Here is a 19791-nt window from a genome sequence, read left to right as displayed (position 1 = left end):
AAACATGATTTTGTGGACAAACTTGACAAAATCAGGGCCAGTGACTTGCAATCTAGATTAAAAACAGTTTCTGAATGTTTTTAAACAAAACAATTCACAATGGAACATATAAAAAATTAAATAAAATATCATTACAGTTGTCGAAGTTGATGAAAAAGACAACTTTCAATACAGGGATAATGGAAAAACATGCACTTTAACTCCAAAATATGGACTGACAATTACAAATGGTGATAACTCAAAATAAGTCCATCCTTTATTGATAAGCTGAGAAAGATGAATCCCTCTTTTTCAGCTTTTGAGATGAATGAAATGCTTCAGATGACCATGCTGATGTTACTACGAGAGCTTCTATCCTACAGAGAGAAGTGAAAGAGTGTCAAAAGTAAACATGCAAATTAAAATGTTAATCCATGGTAAAATATTGGCAGTGGGGGTCTCCACAAGTGTAAAACCTGGGAAAGATGTAAACTAACAAAAGTCAAAATGGATAATAAATGACCACTAAAAAGGGTATGGGTTGAAATAAAGTAAAAATTAAATAACAAAAAAATATATATCTAAATTGATTGCATTCTACTTTGATTTCCAGTTTTGGAAAAAAATCTACTGTCAAATTACTGCAGTTACTGAATCACGTTGCAATTTGGAATTGTATATTATGTTATTTTGGCAGTCAAATTCTGGTAAACACAGTTGCCAACATTTTACCGTAAAACGTACACCCCCACCTATTTTTACATTGCCCTAAATTAGGTTAAAAGAACAGAAAGATTAAAGAGAAGGAAGAATGCTTGTTAGTGTTTCCTTACGGAAAGCCGCGTGTGGTTCCTTAGGTCGTTGGCGGTCCCATGTTGTTGGCTTTCCACCGAGGAGTAACTGGGGGGCTTCTCAGACCACTCCCTTCCTCTTGCCCTTCGCCTGTCGCTGTCTTCTTCACCCGAGCTCCAGGACCCTTTAAATCGAGGGGGTGAGTAACTCCTCTCCCTACGCGCGCTCCTGCCCCGCATCTCCTCCATCAGATCGTCGCGGCTTCGGGTCCGAGAACCGGACACGTTCGGGTTGGGCTCCCTCCGGTACCCTCTTCCTTGCCGTCCCTCCCGGTCGGAGTCATCGCTGTATTCGCGTATGATCCCCCGTCTCGGAGGAGAACGTTCTCTATATCGTCGTGGTTGTGTTCCCCTTCCGGAGGGGTTTGTACTACTGCTGGAGTGGCTTGGGAAACGGAGAGCCCCCCTTTCCAGTTCGCCGTTTCGGGGTTCCCTACTGGGTGCGCGTTGTACAATGGGAGCTAACGTGATCACTCGTCTCTCCGTGCCCCTCATGCCCATTTCGTCGAGAGCCGACAACATGCTGGGGGGTCCGGGGATGTAGGGTGCGACGGCGGGAGGTGGTTGGGGTTGTGCCACTACTGGAGGCCCATTCTGAATAGGGTGTATATGCACATCCAGTCCCCTTACTTGGTTCTCCAGGTAATCCAAAACATGTCTATTATTTGGGTGGTTGCCCGTTGCGCTGCCATTGAGATGGTGTTGGGGAGTGGTCTGCTGAGGGATCATCTGCATGGGTGCCATTGCAAAGTTTTGTTTGCCAGGGGCTGAGAATGAGCCTGAAAGGAATGATTTCATTCAAATGAATCCACAAAGCCATTTGGACAGGTTTGACTAATGGCTTTGGACTCACCCGAATACAGCATGGGGACACCCTGAATGGAGCTGTTGGCGCTAATGGGGGCATAAATGGGCTGGCCGTGCAACCAAGGTGTCATGGCTCTCTTGGCCTCGCGCATCATCCTGTGTTGCATCACGGCTACAAAAACAGACAAGATATTAGATCCAGCCATATTGGGATCTTACTGCCTACCTTTCTCCGGGCAGCAACATGTCTGAGGACAGCAAGGGCAGCGCACATAGCAGCAGCATTTCTGAGGGCAGCACTGACAGCAACATATACTCAAAAGTAAGATCAGCAGCAAAGCACCCAGAATGATGAACAGGACCGTCAGCCAGTCTGGAAACAAATGAGCCCACTTGAAAATCTCTCAAACAACCATGGTCAAAAGCATTTCTGGGTCAAACTGAGGTTCCTTACGATATACAATAAGCTTGATTTCTCGATCCGAATCGCCCGACGTGTCGCCAGCGGCATCGATGTTGCAGAAGTAGACGCCGTTGTCCCACCACATTACCTCGGTGATGACCAGGTCAGCCTCTGTCATGCGTGCATGTATTAGTTGAAGCATCTATGCAATTCTCATTTGGTTTCATCATCAAACGTACTGTTTTCAATGGTAATTTTACGATTGCGGTAATCGACACCCAACATGGGCTCGTTGAGGCCTCTCTTCTGGACCACCGTGCGGACGGTGCGCTGGCGGTCCGGGCAGTCGTTGGCTGGATCCTGACCCAACTGCAGCGCGGCCTGGTAGCCTTTGCGCACAGGCAAAAAACAAAACAAACAATAGAGTGCTTGACAAGAGATGAAGTAATTATTTTCAGGTCATAGTGATAAACCTGTTCCTTTTGCGTCTCATGCCAATGTCTTAACTAGTTTATGAGAGGGAACACAACCTGTTCCAAATGAATAACTCACTTGTGGAGTAATATTCCAGAATAGGGTCTTTACAAAAGGATTTGAATCTCCAAGTAATAAGCACATCTTGAGGGTTTGCAGAAGTGGTGAAGTCGCAGTGGAGGGTCACAGAGCCAAACAATGTGGTGCTTTTTTGCGTCTCTCGGACAATCACCTGGATGCACAGCAGCTCTAATGGGAACAAGAAGAAAGATTAGAGGGGGCGGGGACAAAAAAAAAACATCTTTGGTGAACATGTTTACATTGCAATCATGCTTGTAAAACTGGATGGCCTCAAATGTGACTAAACAAGTTTACACATATTACACTTTCCCATCAGCAGATATATCATCTTTCAGTCATCACTGACAAAGAGATTACTAGCAATCATATGATAATTGGGGGTTATATTTTATGGTGTGTATATATTTTTGGTATTTTAATGCATGGAAGGATTTTATGAGACAATTTTCCTTATTGTTGCTTCATTCACTTTTAGTGTGGGAGATGGTTTCTGTTATGTTTGTTGCTTAGAAATATCTCTACCTACATGACATCACCCTGGGGAAAACTGAGCTCCATCCCTGAAGAATTGCTGAGCAGCATTGTTATCAACACAAATAATACTGTTGAATAAAATTTATGTCACAAAGGGCCGCAGTGGGTGCGGGTTTTCATTCCAACCCAGAAAGAAGACACTTTTTCACCAATCAGTTGTCATAAAATTGCAATAAGTGAATTGCAGTCATGTGCTTCTTGTTTTCTACAGAAATCTTATTGGTCAACATGTCTGTTCCTGATCAGTTGGAACAAAAACCTGCACCCACAGCGGCCCCACTCGAGGACCGGTTTGACCACCCCTGGTTTATAGCCATTTGGGCTTGGAATCAAAAGTGCCTGCAATTTAAAAAATACAGTGCTTAACCCTTCATTTGCACATGCAAATTCTATTTATGTTCACAAACTTCACAAAGGCCAGTGTATTTTGAAAACAAGTGTGACCTATATGACCCAAAATGTGATATGCATGTATGAACTGCATTTAATTTTTAATTATTATTACTTTTCATTAATAAATACAATTATAGTTAAAATGCTAAAAAAGGCAGAATAATGCACATACAAGGAATAATACGTTGGGAATTTACTTATATTTAAGTAAAAAAAATAAATTTAAATTAAAAGTATTTTGCAGCACAATACCAGTAAGTGTACTTTACAACACCAATACGAGAGTAACTAAATGAAGCAGAAATACTAAAACGAAAGGCAGTTGGCCTTGCCCTACTTCGTTGCACTGTTTAATGATTAACTTTTCCACCCCAACTGTTTGCCTTCATGACTTCACGGAGCTTAGACGGAGGGCAAAAAGAAAAAGCATAATAGCCCGACAAGGGAGTACAAGGGGTAAAATAGCCCTAAAGGCATTTAAGCCTCACCTGTTGGAAGGGAAAACAGCAACAGCAGCAACGTCGCGGGTGTCAAATTTCCCATCACCTCGCTTGTTCCCTTTATTCTTCTTTGTTGCCTTCTATCCTATCGACGTTCCAAAAATCCTGCCAAGTTTTGCATACGTGGGTTAGAAGCCACGAGTAAATGCTTTCCCACATAGTAAGGCAAGATTTTTTCTCAGGAAAACATGTTATTCGGAAGAGGAGATAACAAAACACTTGAATGTTCCCACAGGTGCAATGGAGGAGGGGTGGACGGTCATTGGTCCCGCCCCCTATTCATTGGCGTCACGGGTCTCCGCCCCAATCAGATAAGAGTAGCACGGGGTCAGGTGATTTACCTGTGTTGGAAAGAAATGTTTACTTATTTTATAAAACTGCACCATTTTTTTCCACCCACTCTGTCTCTTTTTTATTATATAATAATAAATATCCCTACAATCTACTCGTCTCTATGATCTTAACAGCGTAACAGGTGTAAAGAAACAACAGTATATGAAATTTGTGATCAGACACACAAAATCAATCAAACTCAAAGATTATTTTCTTTAATTGAAGAGTGCAAATAAATCCTGCAGAACAATTGAACGATTTGTTTTTTGTAACAAATGGGAAGAAATACACACATACAAAAAAAAAAGCCACAAATACAAAATGAACCTGAGTTACACTATAATAATAATAATCCATGGGCAAAGAAAGTCCTTCCAGTCTATCAAGTCATTCAGGCGCATACTGTACTTGTACTGTATGATGGGAGGATGGCGCTGCATCCAAAGGCACGGATGTGAAGCTATCGTCAGACTATGAGATTATCCCTGCTCAGTGCTGTGCTCTGTTGAAGAAATAAGAGTGATAGAGCCAAGAGTTAAAGACCATGCATTCATGCCAGAGATTACAGATGAGTAGTCAAATCTTAAGATTGTGTTAATAGCAGTTAAAATGAAATGTTTTTTGTTGACAAGAAAAACATGAGTTAAAAGTTACAAAAAAAAATGAATGATGAAAGGAATCTAAATCGGACGATATGAAAACACTCCACCCTACATTCAAAATGAATATGGGCATAGATTAGATTCCAGAAATTGGGAGTAAACTGTGGCATCACTTGACATTGTAAACCCGCAACGTTTTCAATCAACGATCAGACTCTCGTCGGGATGTATTTTTTTTTTCATCCAGCTATAAATAACTCACCAAATTGCGTCTCCTGTCTTTCTCCTGAGGTGAGAGGGACATCCCATGCTGAGGACGGGAATATGAGTAACCCCCAGCGGCAGGCTGTGAAGCTTCAAGGTTAAAGAGGCTATAGGGAGGCTCTGAGGCTTCAAGGCTCCAATTGGACCTACGGTAGCGCTCCGCAGCGCACTCAGAGTACGGTGGCAAAGGGTCATCCTCTTCTGGACGGTGGCTAGGTGAGTGGCTGTAGTAGCTATTGCCACCCTTCCCTCTAGAGCTGCCTTTGGAGGGACTGTCACTGTTATCGTCCGGCCTGGCGGCACCTCGCTCGCCCCGCGCTTTGCTCTCCATGGCGTAGCTGAGGAAGGCGCCGTCGTATTCCGTGCGATGGGGCTGCCGGGAATTCAGTTCCCCGTCCCACGTGCCCCTTCTCCTATGGTGTAACGGCAAGGTGTCGTCGCCGCCATGACGCTCATCGTCTTGGTCTCTGTAGCGACTTCTCGGCGGGCTATAATCCCGTTCGAGCCGGCGACTACGGGAATCGTACGATCGGGCGAATTCCTCCAGTTCGTCAAGCGAACCGGTGCGGGCCCGCCGGCTCAATGTCTTTCTCTGGGGGTGCTCGGAGCGAGCGTTCCACCTGGAAACAAACCACATGATGTAATTGATAAATCCTATTCTTAACATCATTTTTTATGGTTTTATGTTTTGACAACTTCACCAAATGAATCTATGCACCTCCTCTCCAATTCATCACCCAAACAGTTGACTCGTTCCCTCCTGTCTCTGCTTTTCTGTGCGAGGGGGGCCACCCTCAGCGACGACCCATCGCCAACGTCGACATCTATGATGGGCGGCATGGCCTTCATCTGGACAGTGTGGTAGGTGTGTCTGAAATCCACATTCCCTCCCTCATGAAGAGAGCTGAGTTCTGATAGGCTAGTGGCTGTTTGAAAACATGGAGGGAAAGCATATTTACACTCAATAATGCCATAGAAAATGTGGTTATGTTATGCAAAGGAAAGCATGACTAGAACGCCAACTAAACTATTGACACAAATGATACAGGACACAAGTGAGGAAACAAGACACACGTGAGTGACGTGGCACAACGCTACATATCGCACAAAAAAAAAGACTAGTCTGCGCTGCCTTACGTTGGTGCGCAACCAGCTTGGTAGTGGGAACCTGAGTCGAGAACAGAACTTTCATAGAGCCCCTGCAGTCTTGCCTGGGTTTCAGATGATAACCACGTACGCATACTGCAGATACGGGCACACACACATATGTGTACATGGAAGTACTCGCTCATAGGTTACAACACTAGGCTATGTACATTCCTATTCTTGCCACTTATATATAAATGTGTGATTTTTCAGTTATATTGCGTCATTGTACAACAAACCCAGTATTGCACAACAAACCCAGTATTGCACTACACAGAAATGTGATTATATAGAACTGCATGAGAGATGATAATGAATGCTTTACTTGATTTGTATATTTTCATGACGCTTACCTCCAGCCAGGTTATTTTCCACCAAGGGGATGGAGGCAATGGAGGGGACAGAGGCAACAGACGCGAGCTTCGGCTGGGGCGTAGGGACGAGAGGCAAGGCGGTGGGAACACCGGGAATGTAGTAGGGATAAAAGGGCATCTGAGCAGGAGGAGGCACGCTCTTCCCTTTCTTCCCTGCTTCGTATACTGAATGGAGAACAAGAGTGTACATTAAGCTCAAAAGTCAGCCAAAAGACGTTAGTTAGTATAGTACGTACGGTGTCGTGGGCAACAGCAGGTTTCGGGGCAGCAGCAACACCGCACGTAGCAACAGCAAGAGTGCGGGCAACACTGACACCAGCAGATGCACAACAGCAGCAGAAACAAGAAGCTGCCAAGACCCACACAGCCAACAAATGCCCACTCTGTAATACACACACACACACAAATATATGCGGTTGTCCTATCTTCTGCTGTACCAATAAAGTTTGAAGATAATGCACCATAGTGCATATTATGATTTCATATCAAGTCCTTCTGGTTTTGGGTGTACCAAATCATATCATGTCATGCTCTACACCACATTGCATTTAGTGGTTGTAGCGGACTCCACTGTATCAAACATACTTTGGCTTTGACATTATTGTCCAAAATTGGTGAAATGGATCAAATAAGAGAGTAAAAGGAGGCACAAAAGAGGTAGCCATGAGGAAAGAGGCAGGGCAGAGTGCTGAAAAGAGTTGAATATATATGTACCTGGCATAATCTCCACATCAAACTCAGGTAGGATATCGGCTTGTTCGGATGTCCTGCCTTGAAGAGAGGTAGAAGACCAAGACGGGAAGTTCCGCAGAGTAAGCAGGAAGCGAGAAAGGGAGTCAAGTAATAACACCCAAAATTGATAGCTATTTTTCAATGAAGCGTGTAGTCCATTGCCAAAAAAATACAATTGCTAAACACTGATTTTTAAAAGAACACTTTCACTTGCAGCTGCAAACTAGTTTTTTTTTCGTCATATTTTTTGCACAGCCACTCTCGTGACACATTTTTACCTTGTACTCTATGATCAATGTAACCAAATACTGATACTTTTAGGCATTTTGTATCAAAGAACAAAAACAGCAAAGCTTCTACATCTAAGCATGACTTTGTTACTTTTGTGCTATACAGAGTTAAAAGGAAAAACTAGGATGCAAAGATGTTAGACACCAACTATAGTGCACTATCAGGGGGAAAAAAAACTAAATTCTGGCCTGACATGCACATACCACAAGTCTTTGTAATGTAGAAATAGAAAATAAAAAAGACTTAGGAAGCAGGTTTGTTAAAGACAGACAGAAGAGGAAATGTGGAAATTGAAAATGTTGAGAAGAGTTAGAAAGGAGGAGTTGAATGTATAACAAATGTATCCAAAAGAATCATGACAGATACTACGATACTTAACAGTAGTACTAAAAGTACTAATACCACAATGTATTTACTGATGTTTTGAACGTATACAATGGAACTGGAAATAGGAAAATCATTGCATATTTCCAAAATAAAAGCTATTTCCCCATTTTTTTCCAGAAAGACGTTGACAAAGTGATGTTACTGTGTGTACCAAAGTACTTTGATACAAAGGAAACAATAACATGTTATTGTCGCAAATTTAACAATACTAAAGGTAAAAAGGACACTCCATATTATCATTTCAAATTTGTAATTTGATTAATTTTCAGCACAATTAAATTCAGTCAAAATGGATTTGACATACGGTGTCGTTAATGGCAGAACGTTACTTTAATGAATGCCCTATATACTAAAGGGTCTTGTTAGATTTAGCCTGGAGATCTTGAGGGGGTGCTTGAGTTTAGAAATTGCATGCTGAATTGTTAAATTTTGTTAAGGGTAAAGTGGGATAGACAAAAAGCCCATTCATGGAGGATCAGGGACATGCAAAAGAGTCATTGGGGGTCTCCATGGAAGCTCATTTCTTTTCTGCTGGGAATGCTAAAATGTAGTGTGTCTGGCAAATAAAGATTTTTTTTCCTACCTAGCACCAGTAACTCCAGCTGGCCCTCGTCCTTGCCGGCTAGGTCATCAGCGACGACGACTTTGCAGAAATAGACTCCGCTGTCGCCCCACTGCACCTGGCCGATGCGCAGGTCTGCTTCTGCACCGACAAAAAAAGATTATAAAACATGAGGATGCCAACATTGCATGAATTGTTAACATTTTCATTCCTAGTATAGTAGCAGTAATACCACAAAGGCTGTCAAGCTTGTTACAAATCGCCCCCCCCCACCCCCCCTTGAATGCCGCCAATTGCCACCTTAGGAGAAAACGTGTGCTTTTTCTAGATAAGACTTGGTGTTTTTCAGGGGTCCACATTGGATACAAGTGATAAAAATGCCATGTGTTAATGGGTGCTTTGACTCCATTGTGAGGGAAAAACAAACGACATTTATTTAGGGCAGTGATTCCCAAGCATTCTTAAGTTATCTGAAAACAAAGAGGTTGATATATAATATATAATGATAACAAATGACATTACTGTTTATGATGGAAATATCTCTGTTCTTGTAGTACTCTGCCAGCGTCATGGAGGACCCTTGCGCCGAAGCCACTATCCGAACTGTGCGGCTTTTGTCAGGACAGTCCAGGTAGGACTTGGAAGCCAGCTGCGAGGCCGCCGGGTTGAAAGAATCGTGGGTACGGTCGTGGCAGTAGGACTTGTACCACCACTGCACTACCGGCGCCTGGGTGGAGACCGTGTCGTAGTGGCATGGTAGGACCACTGACTGGAAGAGCATGGCGAGCTGTCGCTTATCCGGCACTGTCACATGCACGCCATTGCATGCACAGACTAGTAGAGAAATAGAAAACAATTGTTGTTATATACAAATTCCTAAAAATATTTTCCTTAATATGCATATTGATATACATTTTAGTTTTTGTCTTTAAATATTAAACCCATAGTCTTCTCAAAACGTTTAAGATGCTGTACAGTACTGTATAAATTGAACTGATATTTTTATTTTATATTTAAAGTTGTAAAACAGTGGCTTAGTCAACTCAACTAAATACTTTGCACCTGAGCAAGGCAATTCTAGTTGATAACTTCTCTAGCATCAAAACAAAAGTCAGCCATCCAGCCTAGTTGGGGGAGGCCGACAAGGTCAGTGGGGGTTAAATTCCAGTGTGTGTAGGGGGAGTGAGTTTATCAGGAGGGGGTATGAAGAGGCTTGGGTTAGTCATCACGTGGGGAGTAGCAGACACTTGTAGATGTTCTCTACTATGTGAAGTTAACTCGAGGTGGGGCAGGAAATCACTGTAAACAACTCCTAAAGACGGGAAACAGCAAACAAGGAGCCATCGCCCCCTCAAAGGCATACCTTGAAATAAAAGTCATAAAAAATAAAAGTTGAAATGTTCACATAAGTGCAAGCGATGCATATATTTAATGATTTTTTTTGTACAACTCCACATCTCTGAAATTCCTCCCACAAGTCTTCCCTTTGTTTCCCATTGTTAGTACGCAGCTCCCCCCTTCTCCTGTCCCACTTGAGGACCAGAAAAGGGGCATGGGTTTACGCTCTCTTAACCAATGGTAAGAACTATTCAGGTCCAGCTGAGTGTGAATGGACCAATAGAGTGTTATGGATTATTAGCAAAGCATTAGATCCCACAAGCACGGAGGAATCTAACCGTTTGATTTCAATGACTTATGTGTTATTCAGTAGAGCAGGTGTTAATCAAAATGGTTCAATGGAGGGCAACCCGTTACTTCTGTGATTAATCCAAAGTTTTTTTTTTAAACACGGGCACAAAATGGGTCATTCTTGAGGGCCAACTGATTTTAAATCAGCGCCATTTTTGAGTGGTGTTTTGTTGTATTCTTTATGTATGTTACTGCTGTACGTAACTGAAGAGCTTATTTTAGACATGTTTAACGCACACACACACACACTTTCCTGTCCGTCTTTTCCTTTACACATTTCCTGCTTTTGCTTAGTTGAGCATTCCTTCAAATTGACTCATTTGTCCAACTGAAACGTTACCGTGATAAGATTCACCATTCAGCACAAAGTTTGATAAGAAAAGGAGACATTGTTTTTAATTTTCAAAAACATTAAGATTTGGGTCTTTGAGGTGCTACTCAGCAATGGTTTGCATCTAATACATTCTAATGTATGATTGTTATTAAAAAAATCAAGATAATAGTGTCAGGCTTAGCATAAATATAATGTAGTATTAGGTATAGGGGTTACTATTATTATTATTAATGAATTGACTGGCATTGACGATGCTTAACGTCCAATCCATTTTGACCAAGATCATTTGCTTTAACTCATTCACAGTTCCAGACATCCATCCAATTGATCAGATTGGTTTGGTCACTCATTTAACTTATCATTGGTTACCATTGACGGCTCTAGACGTCCAATCCATTTTGACAGGGAGGGAGTTGCTGCCATCTCTCCAAGCCATCAAATTTAAATGAGTACATCTAAAGTTGTCAACGGTTGAAATCGTACATTTATTAAGGGATGAACATGAATATAAACACATTACTATTGACAAAGTAACCACTTTAAAGCAGAAACTGATTCTTGGTAGCCATGATGTGCCCGTCCCCCAAAAATATAACGGTTTTCTCGCATGCAGCCATTGTGATCATCACCTAAATATACGTTAATTAAATGGACAACTCGATGGAAAATAGCAAATCCAAAACAAAACAAATAATTCTTAATCATAACTTGAGGAATCAAAGGGTAAATGAAGTTTAACGCTTTGAAAAAAAGCATCGTCTGGCTGTGAAGTAGTAGTTGGACAGTTGGAAGTGGTTTCAACCTGTTGCGATGATGCAGCTAAGACTTTTTTTGTGGCATTAAATCGTAATCAAACGAAAAATCAACTTACCCAAAACTCCTATTAAAATAGCCAAGCAGTTGAGAGTCATCGTTTTATCTTGTTTGGTGATGAGGAGAAGTTTTTATCCGCTTGGTTGCTTTTCGACGGCCGCTTCGCTCAGGACTCCAACTGGAATGAAGCATAACGCGACTGTGCCATTGGGAGTGGGAGTGAGGGGGCGTGAAAAATAGGGTTACAAGAGAATTAAATAATTTAAAAAAGCCTCTATGATGTTTGAAGTTCTTAAAAGCAACATTTTTTTTCAGAAAACTCACGAGAATGGGGGTGAACATGTAATGAATTGTAACATGTACATTGTGCACTTTCTGTAGGCATTTTCACATTAATCCTATTTTCTTGGAAGGTTTTTCTTTAGAAATTCTACAAAAAAATATGATTTTGGTCAATGTTGCTTACAGTTATCAGGACTCTCGGTACAGATGTCAATGAATTGACGCTCAAAGACGTCAATGAAATCGACGCTCCTAGACGTGATTGTAATCGACGCTCCTAGACGTTAATGAAATCGACGCTCCTAGACCACAATAGAATTGACGCTCCTAGACGTCAATGGACGTAATGAAGAACAACCTGAAGTTTTGGAAGACTTGTCAACAAAATATATTTATTCAGTCATATTGCGTATGATGTATTGGAAATGATCAGAGAGAAATGTTTTTTTTTTTGGTAATCGCTGAAGATCTGAAATCTTTTTCTGTATACAAAATGATTGGTCTGCATTCTTAAGTCGTGTGTGGCTAATTTACATAAATTAACATCCATGCGCAGGCATGTTCAAGTTTGTTATATATACTCATATCATCACTGATAGAAAAAAAGACATGATCACAGTGATTCTGTCACAAAGTCAAAGTTAGAAAAAAAAGATTAAAAACGGCACGTTTGATAATCCAATCACCCTGAAGTTATTGAGATGTGTCTATATATCGATATTATTTGTATTCATAATATGGCAAAGGCAGAAAATAATTCATATTTTTCCTGGTGACGATCCAGTTACTGTACATCGCGCAATTCAGCTCCACTTTGACAATGTGTATAAATGCACAACCTCCACGAAGGCTATCTTCAAATCTTATGCTTCAAATTTACAGATATACAACATATTTATCAACATCTATATCAGCAGCATCAGTGCAAAGATATACAAATTGTACATCACAATAAAGAAAAAATACACGAGAATTGGCATATGTAATGTCACAAGGCATAGACTTTTCTTTTTTTCTTATTCAGTAGAAATGAACAGTGGTGCCTTGAGATAAGAGTTGCTTTTTACGACAACACATCCCAAATCCAAGGAATAACAAGGAATATGCACCACTGTATTTTATATTTACCTAAATAGAACATTTGTACACCCCTCCCCCCACAGGCTGCATAAAAAAATAAATTCTGTGCAAAGTGTGAAACCGTCAGCCAAGGCGAGCTGACCTTATACATCACTGTCCTCTTTGACGAGTGTGGCCGTGTCTTTGAAACTGTCCTCTGTTGGTGAAAAGGTACTCGTATGATGATGATGGTGATGATGATGGTCCCTCCTTTGAGGTTTGGGAGGTGGACGCTCAGCTGTCAAGCCGTCTGTGCCACTGCTTCCTTCACACTTGTCGTCTTTCATCTGGCAAAAACAAAACAAAGAAAGGAAAACAACAATCAAAACAATCATTACTTTTGTTGTCGTCTATGGGGAAAGCTAGCCAAACTAACCTTGGAGTAGGACTTGTTTTCAAATGTGGTGCAGGGATTCAGTTTACGTTTGAAAGCACTCCACGTTGACTCCTCATACAAGACAAACTATTATTACATTAAGTATCACTATTACACATACTATAGGAGAACACTATCAATGTGGAAACATGGTTTAAAAACAAGTACAACAGGATAAAATGAGGAATGTTGCTACAGAATTTAAAAAATATATAGATATATATCTATTTTCAGGGCCAAACTACAGTAAATAGTAGATTTACCGGAACAGGTTTGTTCGCAACAGCTGACGTGTTGACGAGCCCCCCGCTCTGCTCTGCGTGATACACCGGGTTCACAAAGTTGTTTTGTAATTTTTCCCCACTCACATTAACTGTCACCTGTTGGTCAGAAAAACGTGGAAAACTTTGATTTTGCTAAACCATTTATTTCTGTTTTCAAGTGCGTGTGTGTACCTGTGTGGCGTGAATGACGGCTGGGTCGGTGGCCGTGTTGGCGTATAACGGGTTTTCAAAGGTAACGGGATGCCTCGCTGCTTCCAAGGCAAAGCGATCCTCCTGCGCCATTGACTTTAAGAAATAAAATTTTAAAAAACTGCACTTTTGATTACACTGACCCGAAACTCACCATCTGCATGGTATTGATAAAAGACACTCCAACATGCGTCGATCCGAGATCCACATTGTCACCCGAGTGAAACATCACTCCATTTCCCGTATCGTTGGACTTCACCAGACTGCTGAGGCTATATGGGAAAAACACAGAGTGGTGTCGTATATGTTAGCCTGTTTGGCTTAGATAATAAAGATGACAAAAGCAGACCTGGGCAGTTTGGGCATGGAAGGGAAGAAGGATCCTGTTCGTTTGTAGTTGAGAAACCCCCCGACTGCCAAAGCGCCAGTAATTATGATGACGATGACTGCCAGCAGAACTGCCACAGCTGGAGAAACAACACATTGCTTGTTGTTATTATATTACAAGAGTATAATTTGACATAATCGTAGTACCTGTTCCTGTTGGCGCACTGCGGGACTTGCCTATTTCACAGTAGCTGCCCAAATAACCATGAGGGCATCTTTTGATAAGAGCAAAAATGAGTTAGAGGATAATTTTGATAAGTTTGTGCTAACCAGCAAATGTCAACACTCACTTGCAATTGGGTAAACCCCCTTCATCAGTGTAGCAGGTTCCACCATTCATGCATCTGCATGCGAGAGGCATTGCAACGGGCGCTTCAATGGCTGCAAGGGAGGGAAGGAGACCGAAGTATGAAGTCAGGCAAAAAATAAAATTAAAAAAGTGAAAAATCACCAGACGTTGAAAGAAAAAGAGAGCCTGCCAGACAAGGGAGGAAGGCTGCAGTGTACCTGCATCACATTCACTGGAGTGGAAATCCAATGTGGAGGAACCCTGTGGGCAGGCACACGTGTAGCCCCCAGGCCGTAGGAGACACAGGTGACTGCACACGTTTTTGCAAGGATTGGGAACTGATGACGACAAAGTACAAACATGCATGAATCGTTCAATAAATAAATACAAAAAACTTTTTGGATAAGAAAATACTTCCACTTAGCACTATACAAGAAGTGTGATTTCATTAGACTAACCTGAGTGGTTGTGTCGGTGCTCCTGGTAAATGCGGACCTGAGTCAACCAGGGGTTGATGGTTAATACTTTGACTCTGTTCCCTTTCCCAAACTTATTTGTCTTCCACACTTCTCCCTTCTCCTTTGTTGTCCAGTACACGTGGCCCTCAAACAGATCCAGACTATATGGATTGCCAATGTCTGTAACAAGGCCGAAATGCAAGTACAAGTTATGTGCATTGTTTTCATATGTACTTATTAAAACCCATAGCAGTGCTTGACTATATATGGAACAGACCTCCTGATATGATGATCTTTCTGTCTGTGCCATCAGGCTTCATGGATCCAATGATATTTTCCTTGGAGTCACACCAATAGATCCTGTGTGCATTCAGATAGTCCAGAGCCAATCCGGTGGGCCACCCTAAATCTTCTTCGCCGACCAGCACTTGTCTGCTTTGGCCATCCATCCACGCCGACTCTATTTTGGGTCTCCTGCCCCAATCCGTCCAGTACATGGTTCTGCCGGGACCACGTCATATTACAACACTATACACGGGAACATTTGAGCATTCCTACCCGAGCGCCGGATTGACGACAATAGCAGCCGGTTGGTCGAGGTCAGTGTGGATCAACCACTTTCTGTAACGTCCATCCAATTTGGCCACTTCAATGCGATTGGTGCCGGCGTCAGTCCAGTAAATGTGGCTGCAAATGAAATGAAAGTGTGAAGCATTCATTCATTCTCTGTACCACTTATCCTCACAAGGGTCCCAAGGGGGGTGCTGGAGCCTATCCCAGCCAATTATGTGCACCAGGCGGTAGACACTCTGAATGAGTGGCCAGCCAATTACAGGGCACAAGGACAACCAATCATAGCTAGGGGCAATTTAGAGTGTGCTGTGGGGATGTGGGAGGAAATTGTAGTACCCAGTGAAAACCCATGCAAGCCCAGGGAGGAAATAAAAAAAGTCCACATGGACCTGGGATCGGACTCTTGACCCCTGAACTGTGAGGCCGATGCGCTAACCCCTCGGTCGTTGAACCGCCAGTGTAAAGCAGTGACACCAAAAAAGCTGAAATAAGACGGGTATTTACCCTCCAACCCAGTCAACAGCGATGCCATCTGGATTGGCCACGTATTTCAAGTTGAGGTCCGTGTCTCTGACTGGGTTATTCCCATTATCAGAGAAGGTGGTCATGTAAGCCCGTTTAATGGAGCCAAACTGTGATCCTCGTCCCATGACTGTCCAGTACACAATACCTAAAACAAGATCATGGAGATGAGAGGCTGTCAAAGTGTGGTTAAAAAGTATCACAGTGGTACATGGGCACCCCTTAGTGGTATGTTCAAGAGATTGAACCGAATTAAATGTTTGAACAATCTTTGTTTACAATTCAGTTGTATTCAACCTAAGATAGAAAAGATGAAAAGCTATGCTGTGCTTTCTCAAATAGGGTTTTTTCAAATTAGTATATGAAATCATCCTTACTAAGCCCTTGTTTGTCCGGATCCCACAAGTAGTCCAGAGCTTGAATATGCTCAGCATTGTCCACATAGTCGGAATACTGCTCCGATGACAGATTGAAACGTCGGATACGAACATTATCTGGCAGCAGTAGCACGGGTGGGTTTCCTTTATTTTTTTTTTTGAGAGAGAGAGGAATTCACACGTATAAAAGAAGAGTTAAACTATCAAATTAAAATGTCTTTTTCATTTCTCTTACCTCGAGCAGCACACTGAGTTCCATGTGGCTCACTAAAGGAGTCAAAGCCCTCAGCGCAGAAACACTCATAGCTTCCCTTGGTGTTTTTGCACTCTTGTGGACAAATTCCATATGCCTCGCACTCATTAATATCTAAATTCCCCCAAGAGAAAAAAAAAAGAAGTCAAGCAAGCTGCTGTCACAATATTGTGTCAAAAAAAGCGGGAAATATTTCTCCTGGCTGTTAATACCTTCACAGGTGTGTCGCTGGCCACTTCTGGCCCGGTAGCCTGGCATGCAAGAGCATAAGAAGCCACCATCGGTCAGATCAGTACAGTTGTGTTCACATATGTGGTCATCACAAGAGCGTGTGCTGTGTTGATCTGTTGGTCAAAATTTAACACAGCGTTAGATTGGTTAGAATTGGCTACAAAGAGAGTTCTACTCCAAAAAGAACCATCTAAGAGAACTTTTTAACATGACTTACGGCATCCCAGTTCATCCGACTGGTCCCCGCAGTCGTCAAAGTCATCGCAGGCATACTGAAGAGGAATACATTGCCGATTACTGCATTTGTACTCCTCCTCATTGCAGGGTCCACGTGTGGGGCTTTGACCTGGGAGGGGGGGGTGGGGGGGGGGGGATAAAAAGGTATTACTCAAAGATGAATAGCCAAGACTCCAACAATCCACGCTTCCAAGTCAACTCACAGTTCTCTCGTCTCTCATCAGAGCCGTCGCCGCAGTCGTCCACGGAGTTGCATAGTTCGTGGCTGTAGATGCAACGGTTGTTGTCGCAGCGGAAACGGAATGGCGTCTCACACTGGACGGTTACTGTCGAGGAAAAGAGGAGTTGCACCTAAAATGTTTGGAAAGTTCAGGACCTTATTTGCACATGTTCTTCTTACGGCAGAGATGAAGCTCCTCGTCAGTATTGTCCCCACAGTCGTCGTCCCCGTCGCACTTCCAGTGAGGCTGGACGCAAATGTGGTTCTTGCACTCAAACATAAAGTGGGGGCAATAGGTGCCGTTTGGAAAGCGTGGCGCTAAAAGTCAAAAAACAGAAACCCCAATGTCTTACAAAGTCACTGAGATTCTTGTGTCTTGAGACAACAATTTCAGACTCAAGACCAAGTGTATAAAACATGTGAGTCATTAAGAAATGTCTGCGTCAAAAAGTCCCAACTCACGACATGACGATTCATCCGTGTAGTCCACGCAGTCGGCGTTGCCGTCACATTTGAAGCGATCGGCTATACAATGTCCACTTCCACATTGGAAGTAGCCAGAGTGGCATGACCTCAGTTCTGTGAAATAAAAAGAAATTGCCATTTTACTATGTATGACAACTTTGTCATTTAGTTTACTAATAATGAGTCTACCACCACTAATATTAGTCAAGATAAAGTGATAACATGTCTAAAACAGCTATGAAAAAATGCGCTGCTCGTTGCTAGTTCTTTTAAATGCATTTACTAATAGTTTGTTCCATTACATGATGAGAAATAATCCTCTGTTTTACCAGGGCTGTTTAGATGGAAGCTTTCATTAGTCTGAATAAATGTCGACAGGTGGCCCCCTCTGTCTGCGCCACTCAAAAAAAATGCCCATTTTATTGGGTCTTGGCATGGTGGTCCACAGTTAGTCGCAAAGAGCCAGACCCCCAGCCAAAACAAAGAACCTCCACCCACCACAGTCTCTTTCATCCGAGTTGTCTTCACAGTCGTTGTCATGGTCACAGACCCAACGGTCGGGAATGCAGTGCAGATTATTGCAGCGGAACTCGCTCTCGGTGCACGCGCGAGGTGCTGTAGGGGAGAAAGAAAACAGTTTTATTTATTTTTGTAATTTTTTTTTAGACACATTAATCAAGCGCAAAGAACACGTCATCAAATCGGTGTTATTTTACTCCTTATAATGACACCATGGAAAATACATTGGTCTCCTTCCAACCAGCAGAGCAGAAGATCCCAGACTATTTCCTCCTTATTAAGCAGCACCTTCTCAGGCATGATTGAAATCTGCCGGGGTCAAAGGTGACAGACTCCCTCACTCCGGAGGACAGACTATTTCTCAAGCAGTGGATAAGCTCGCTCCTCTTACGGCAGCCAGCTGTCAGCACAAGTGTGAAGACTCTTGCAAAATATCGACCCTGATAAAAGGATGGCGGGATGATTTATTTGTCTTCAGTGTTCTATTTTCATTGCGTTCTTAAGAGGGCCAAGTTTTTCGCGGGCAGGGGATATGCACAAATGTGACCACTAGGCAGAGCTACTGTGCCATAATCTTTAAAGTTATAGGGAAAAGGGTTTTTTGGTCGTTTATTTAGGTCAGATGCTGTTCGTAAGTTTCGTTTGTGAGAAAGTGAGATAATTAGAATGACTGCCGTATTTATTGTATAATTCTAAAAAAATGTGGCTAGTTGTGTGTATGTATGGTAGTAATAACAATGTGTAGTGAAATAATTGAGACAATAGGCAAAAAAATGGGAATGGTTTAAGATTGCTCACCCAAAAATCAGTCAAAAATAGCTGTCAAACCTAGAAAACTTGAATTTGCATGGCGAGCACTTACTGCAACTACGTTCGTCCGAATTGTCACCACAGTCATCATCGCCATCACAGCGCCATCTTAACGGGATGCAACGATGGTTGTCACATTGAAAATCTCCACTGGTGTCGCATGTCACCTCATCTAAATAGTGGGGAAAAATAGTTATCTTTAGATAAAAGGCTAAAATTCTACTCAGTCCACATTTGTGTTTCTATGAGACATTCATTGTCGGTTCTCTTAGTCTATGACTACCTGTGATAGTCAATTTAAATGATGGATCGAGTGCTAACATTCCATTCTATGTTTGGACACATCCAGTTCTTTGCTAAGCCCTCTATGGTTTCATAACTTCAATGTCGGGGGTCTTAAGTCATGCCGAAAGCCTGAAATGAAAGGCATCCCGTTTCTTAATTAAAGCGCAAAGGAGGGAGTAGGCACCGTGTCTGAGACAGATGGGCGACCTGCACTGTATCCGCACCGTGTGTGTGTGTGCACGCGCACAGGATAAGGCTGCGGGAGTTGAGAAGTCGGTCGGGGAAGAGGAGGAGAGCTGGTGTGAGCCGTCTCCACCACACAGTGCTGGGTGTCAAAGATAGAGCGCTGCCCTCCTCATCCTCCAC

General features: G+C 42.5%; 3 protein-coding genes across 6 annotated transcripts in view; all 3 read right to left on the bottom strand.

Annotated features, from left to right (window-relative positions):
• Positions 1–226: 226 nt before the first annotated feature.
• ildr1b (immunoglobulin-like domain containing receptor 1b) lies at positions 227–4287 on the bottom strand. The gene is made up of 8 exons (XM_077728680.1): positions 4011–4287; positions 2593–2763; positions 2280–2429; positions 2092–2211; positions 1864–2010; positions 1684–1809; positions 813–1609; positions 227–356 (listed from the first exon to the last, which is right to left on the bottom strand). Exons 1-8 carry the CDS (start codon positions 4063–4065, stop codon positions 318–320), a joined length of 1605 nt encoding a protein of 534 aa, XP_077584806.1. The 5' UTR covers positions 4066–4287; the 3' UTR covers positions 227–317.
• Positions 4288–4554: 267 nt separating this feature from the next.
• On the bottom strand, positions 4555–12111 carry LOC144204610 (immunoglobulin-like domain-containing receptor 2). Of its 2 annotated transcripts, XM_077728678.1 has the most exons (10): positions 12016–12111; positions 11608–11748; positions 9236–9547; positions 8735–8854; positions 7456–7512; positions 6978–7124; positions 6721–6906; positions 5940–6147; positions 5220–5841; positions 4555–4857 (listed from the first exon to the last, which is right to left on the bottom strand). In XM_077728678.1, the coding sequence occupies exons 2-10, from the start codon at positions 11645–11647 to the stop codon at positions 4822–4824; spliced, it is 1728 nt and encodes a 575-aa protein (XP_077584804.1). In that variant the 5' UTR covers positions 11648–11748; positions 12016–12111; the 3' UTR covers positions 4555–4821. The 2 variants fall into 2 exon arrangements, with proteins under 2 accessions (XP_077584804.1, XP_077584805.1); XM_077728679.1 differs by lacking the exon at positions 7456–7512.
• Positions 12112–12444: 333 nt separating this feature from the next.
• Positions 12445–19791, bottom strand: part of lrp2a (low density lipoprotein receptor-related protein 2a) — a 34210-nt gene continuing 26863 nt past the window's right edge. For 2 of the 3 annotated variants that reach the window (XM_077728675.1, XM_077728676.1), the window contains 20 exons: positions 19193–19312; positions 18310–18426; positions 17809–17925; positions 17527–17664; positions 17330–17452; positions 17107–17235; positions 16871–17002; positions 16641–16772; positions 16406–16549; positions 16011–16176; positions 15492–15620; positions 15211–15434; positions 14934–15113; positions 14694–14813; positions 14477–14567; positions 14334–14401; positions 14149–14266; positions 13954–14071; positions 13782–13895; positions 13333–13706 (listed from right to left, as the gene is read on the bottom strand). In XM_077728675.1, the coding sequence (XP_077584801.1) occupies positions 13557–13706; positions 13782–13895; positions 13954–14071; positions 14149–14266; positions 14334–14401; positions 14477–14567; positions 14694–14813; positions 14934–15113; positions 15211–15434; positions 15492–15620; positions 16011–16176; positions 16406–16549; positions 16641–16772; positions 16871–17002; positions 17107–17235; positions 17330–17452; positions 17527–17664; positions 17809–17925; positions 18310–18426; positions 19193–19312 (2630 nt within the window). In that variant the 3' untranslated portion in view covers positions 13333–13556. Of the gene's footprint in view, positions 13238–13326; positions 13707–13781; positions 13896–13953; positions 14072–14148; positions 14267–14333; positions 14402–14476; positions 14568–14693; positions 14814–14933; positions 15114–15210; positions 15435–15491; positions 15621–16010; positions 16177–16405; positions 16550–16640; positions 16773–16870; positions 17003–17106; positions 17236–17329; positions 17453–17526; positions 17665–17808; positions 17926–18309; positions 18427–19192; positions 19313–19791 lie in introns of those variants that run through there. The other variant, XM_077728677.1, reaches the window with a different exon arrangement.

This window comes from Stigmatopora nigra, chromosome 11 (assembly GCF_051989575.1).
Source record: "Stigmatopora nigra isolate UIUO_SnigA chromosome 11, RoL_Snig_1.1, whole genome shotgun sequence".
In the NCBI taxonomy this organism is placed as follows: domain Eukaryota; kingdom Metazoa; phylum Chordata; class Actinopteri; order Syngnathiformes; family Syngnathidae; genus Stigmatopora; species Stigmatopora nigra.
Note: the sequence above shows the minus strand (reverse complement) of the source record. Positions and strands in the feature narration are given on the sequence as shown.

Coding starts and splice junctions, on each gene's coding strand:
- ildr1b (XM_077728680.1), bottom strand. CDS start 4,065: ATGGGAAATTTGACACCCGCGACGTTGCTGCTGTTGCTGTTTTCCCTT. Junction 1,810..1,863: donor ATGTTGCTGCCCGGAGAAAG/GTAGGCAGTAAG, acceptor CTGTTTTTGTAG/CCGTGATGCAACACAGGATG. Junction 357..812: donor GGAACCACACGCGGCTTTCC/GTAAGGAAACAC, acceptor TTCTCTCTGTAG/GATAGAAGCTCTCGTAGTAA.
- LOC144204610 (XM_077728678.1), bottom strand. CDS start 11,647: ATGACTCTCAACTGCTTGGCTATTTTAATAGGAGTTTTGG. Junction 7,125..7,455: donor TGATGTGGAGATTATGCCAG/GTACATATATAT, acceptor TGTGTATTACAG/AGTGGGCATTTGTTGGCTGT. Junction 6,907..6,977: donor CTGCTGTTGCCCACGACACC/GTACGTACTATA, acceptor TTCTCCATTCAG/TATACGAAGCAGGGAAGAAA.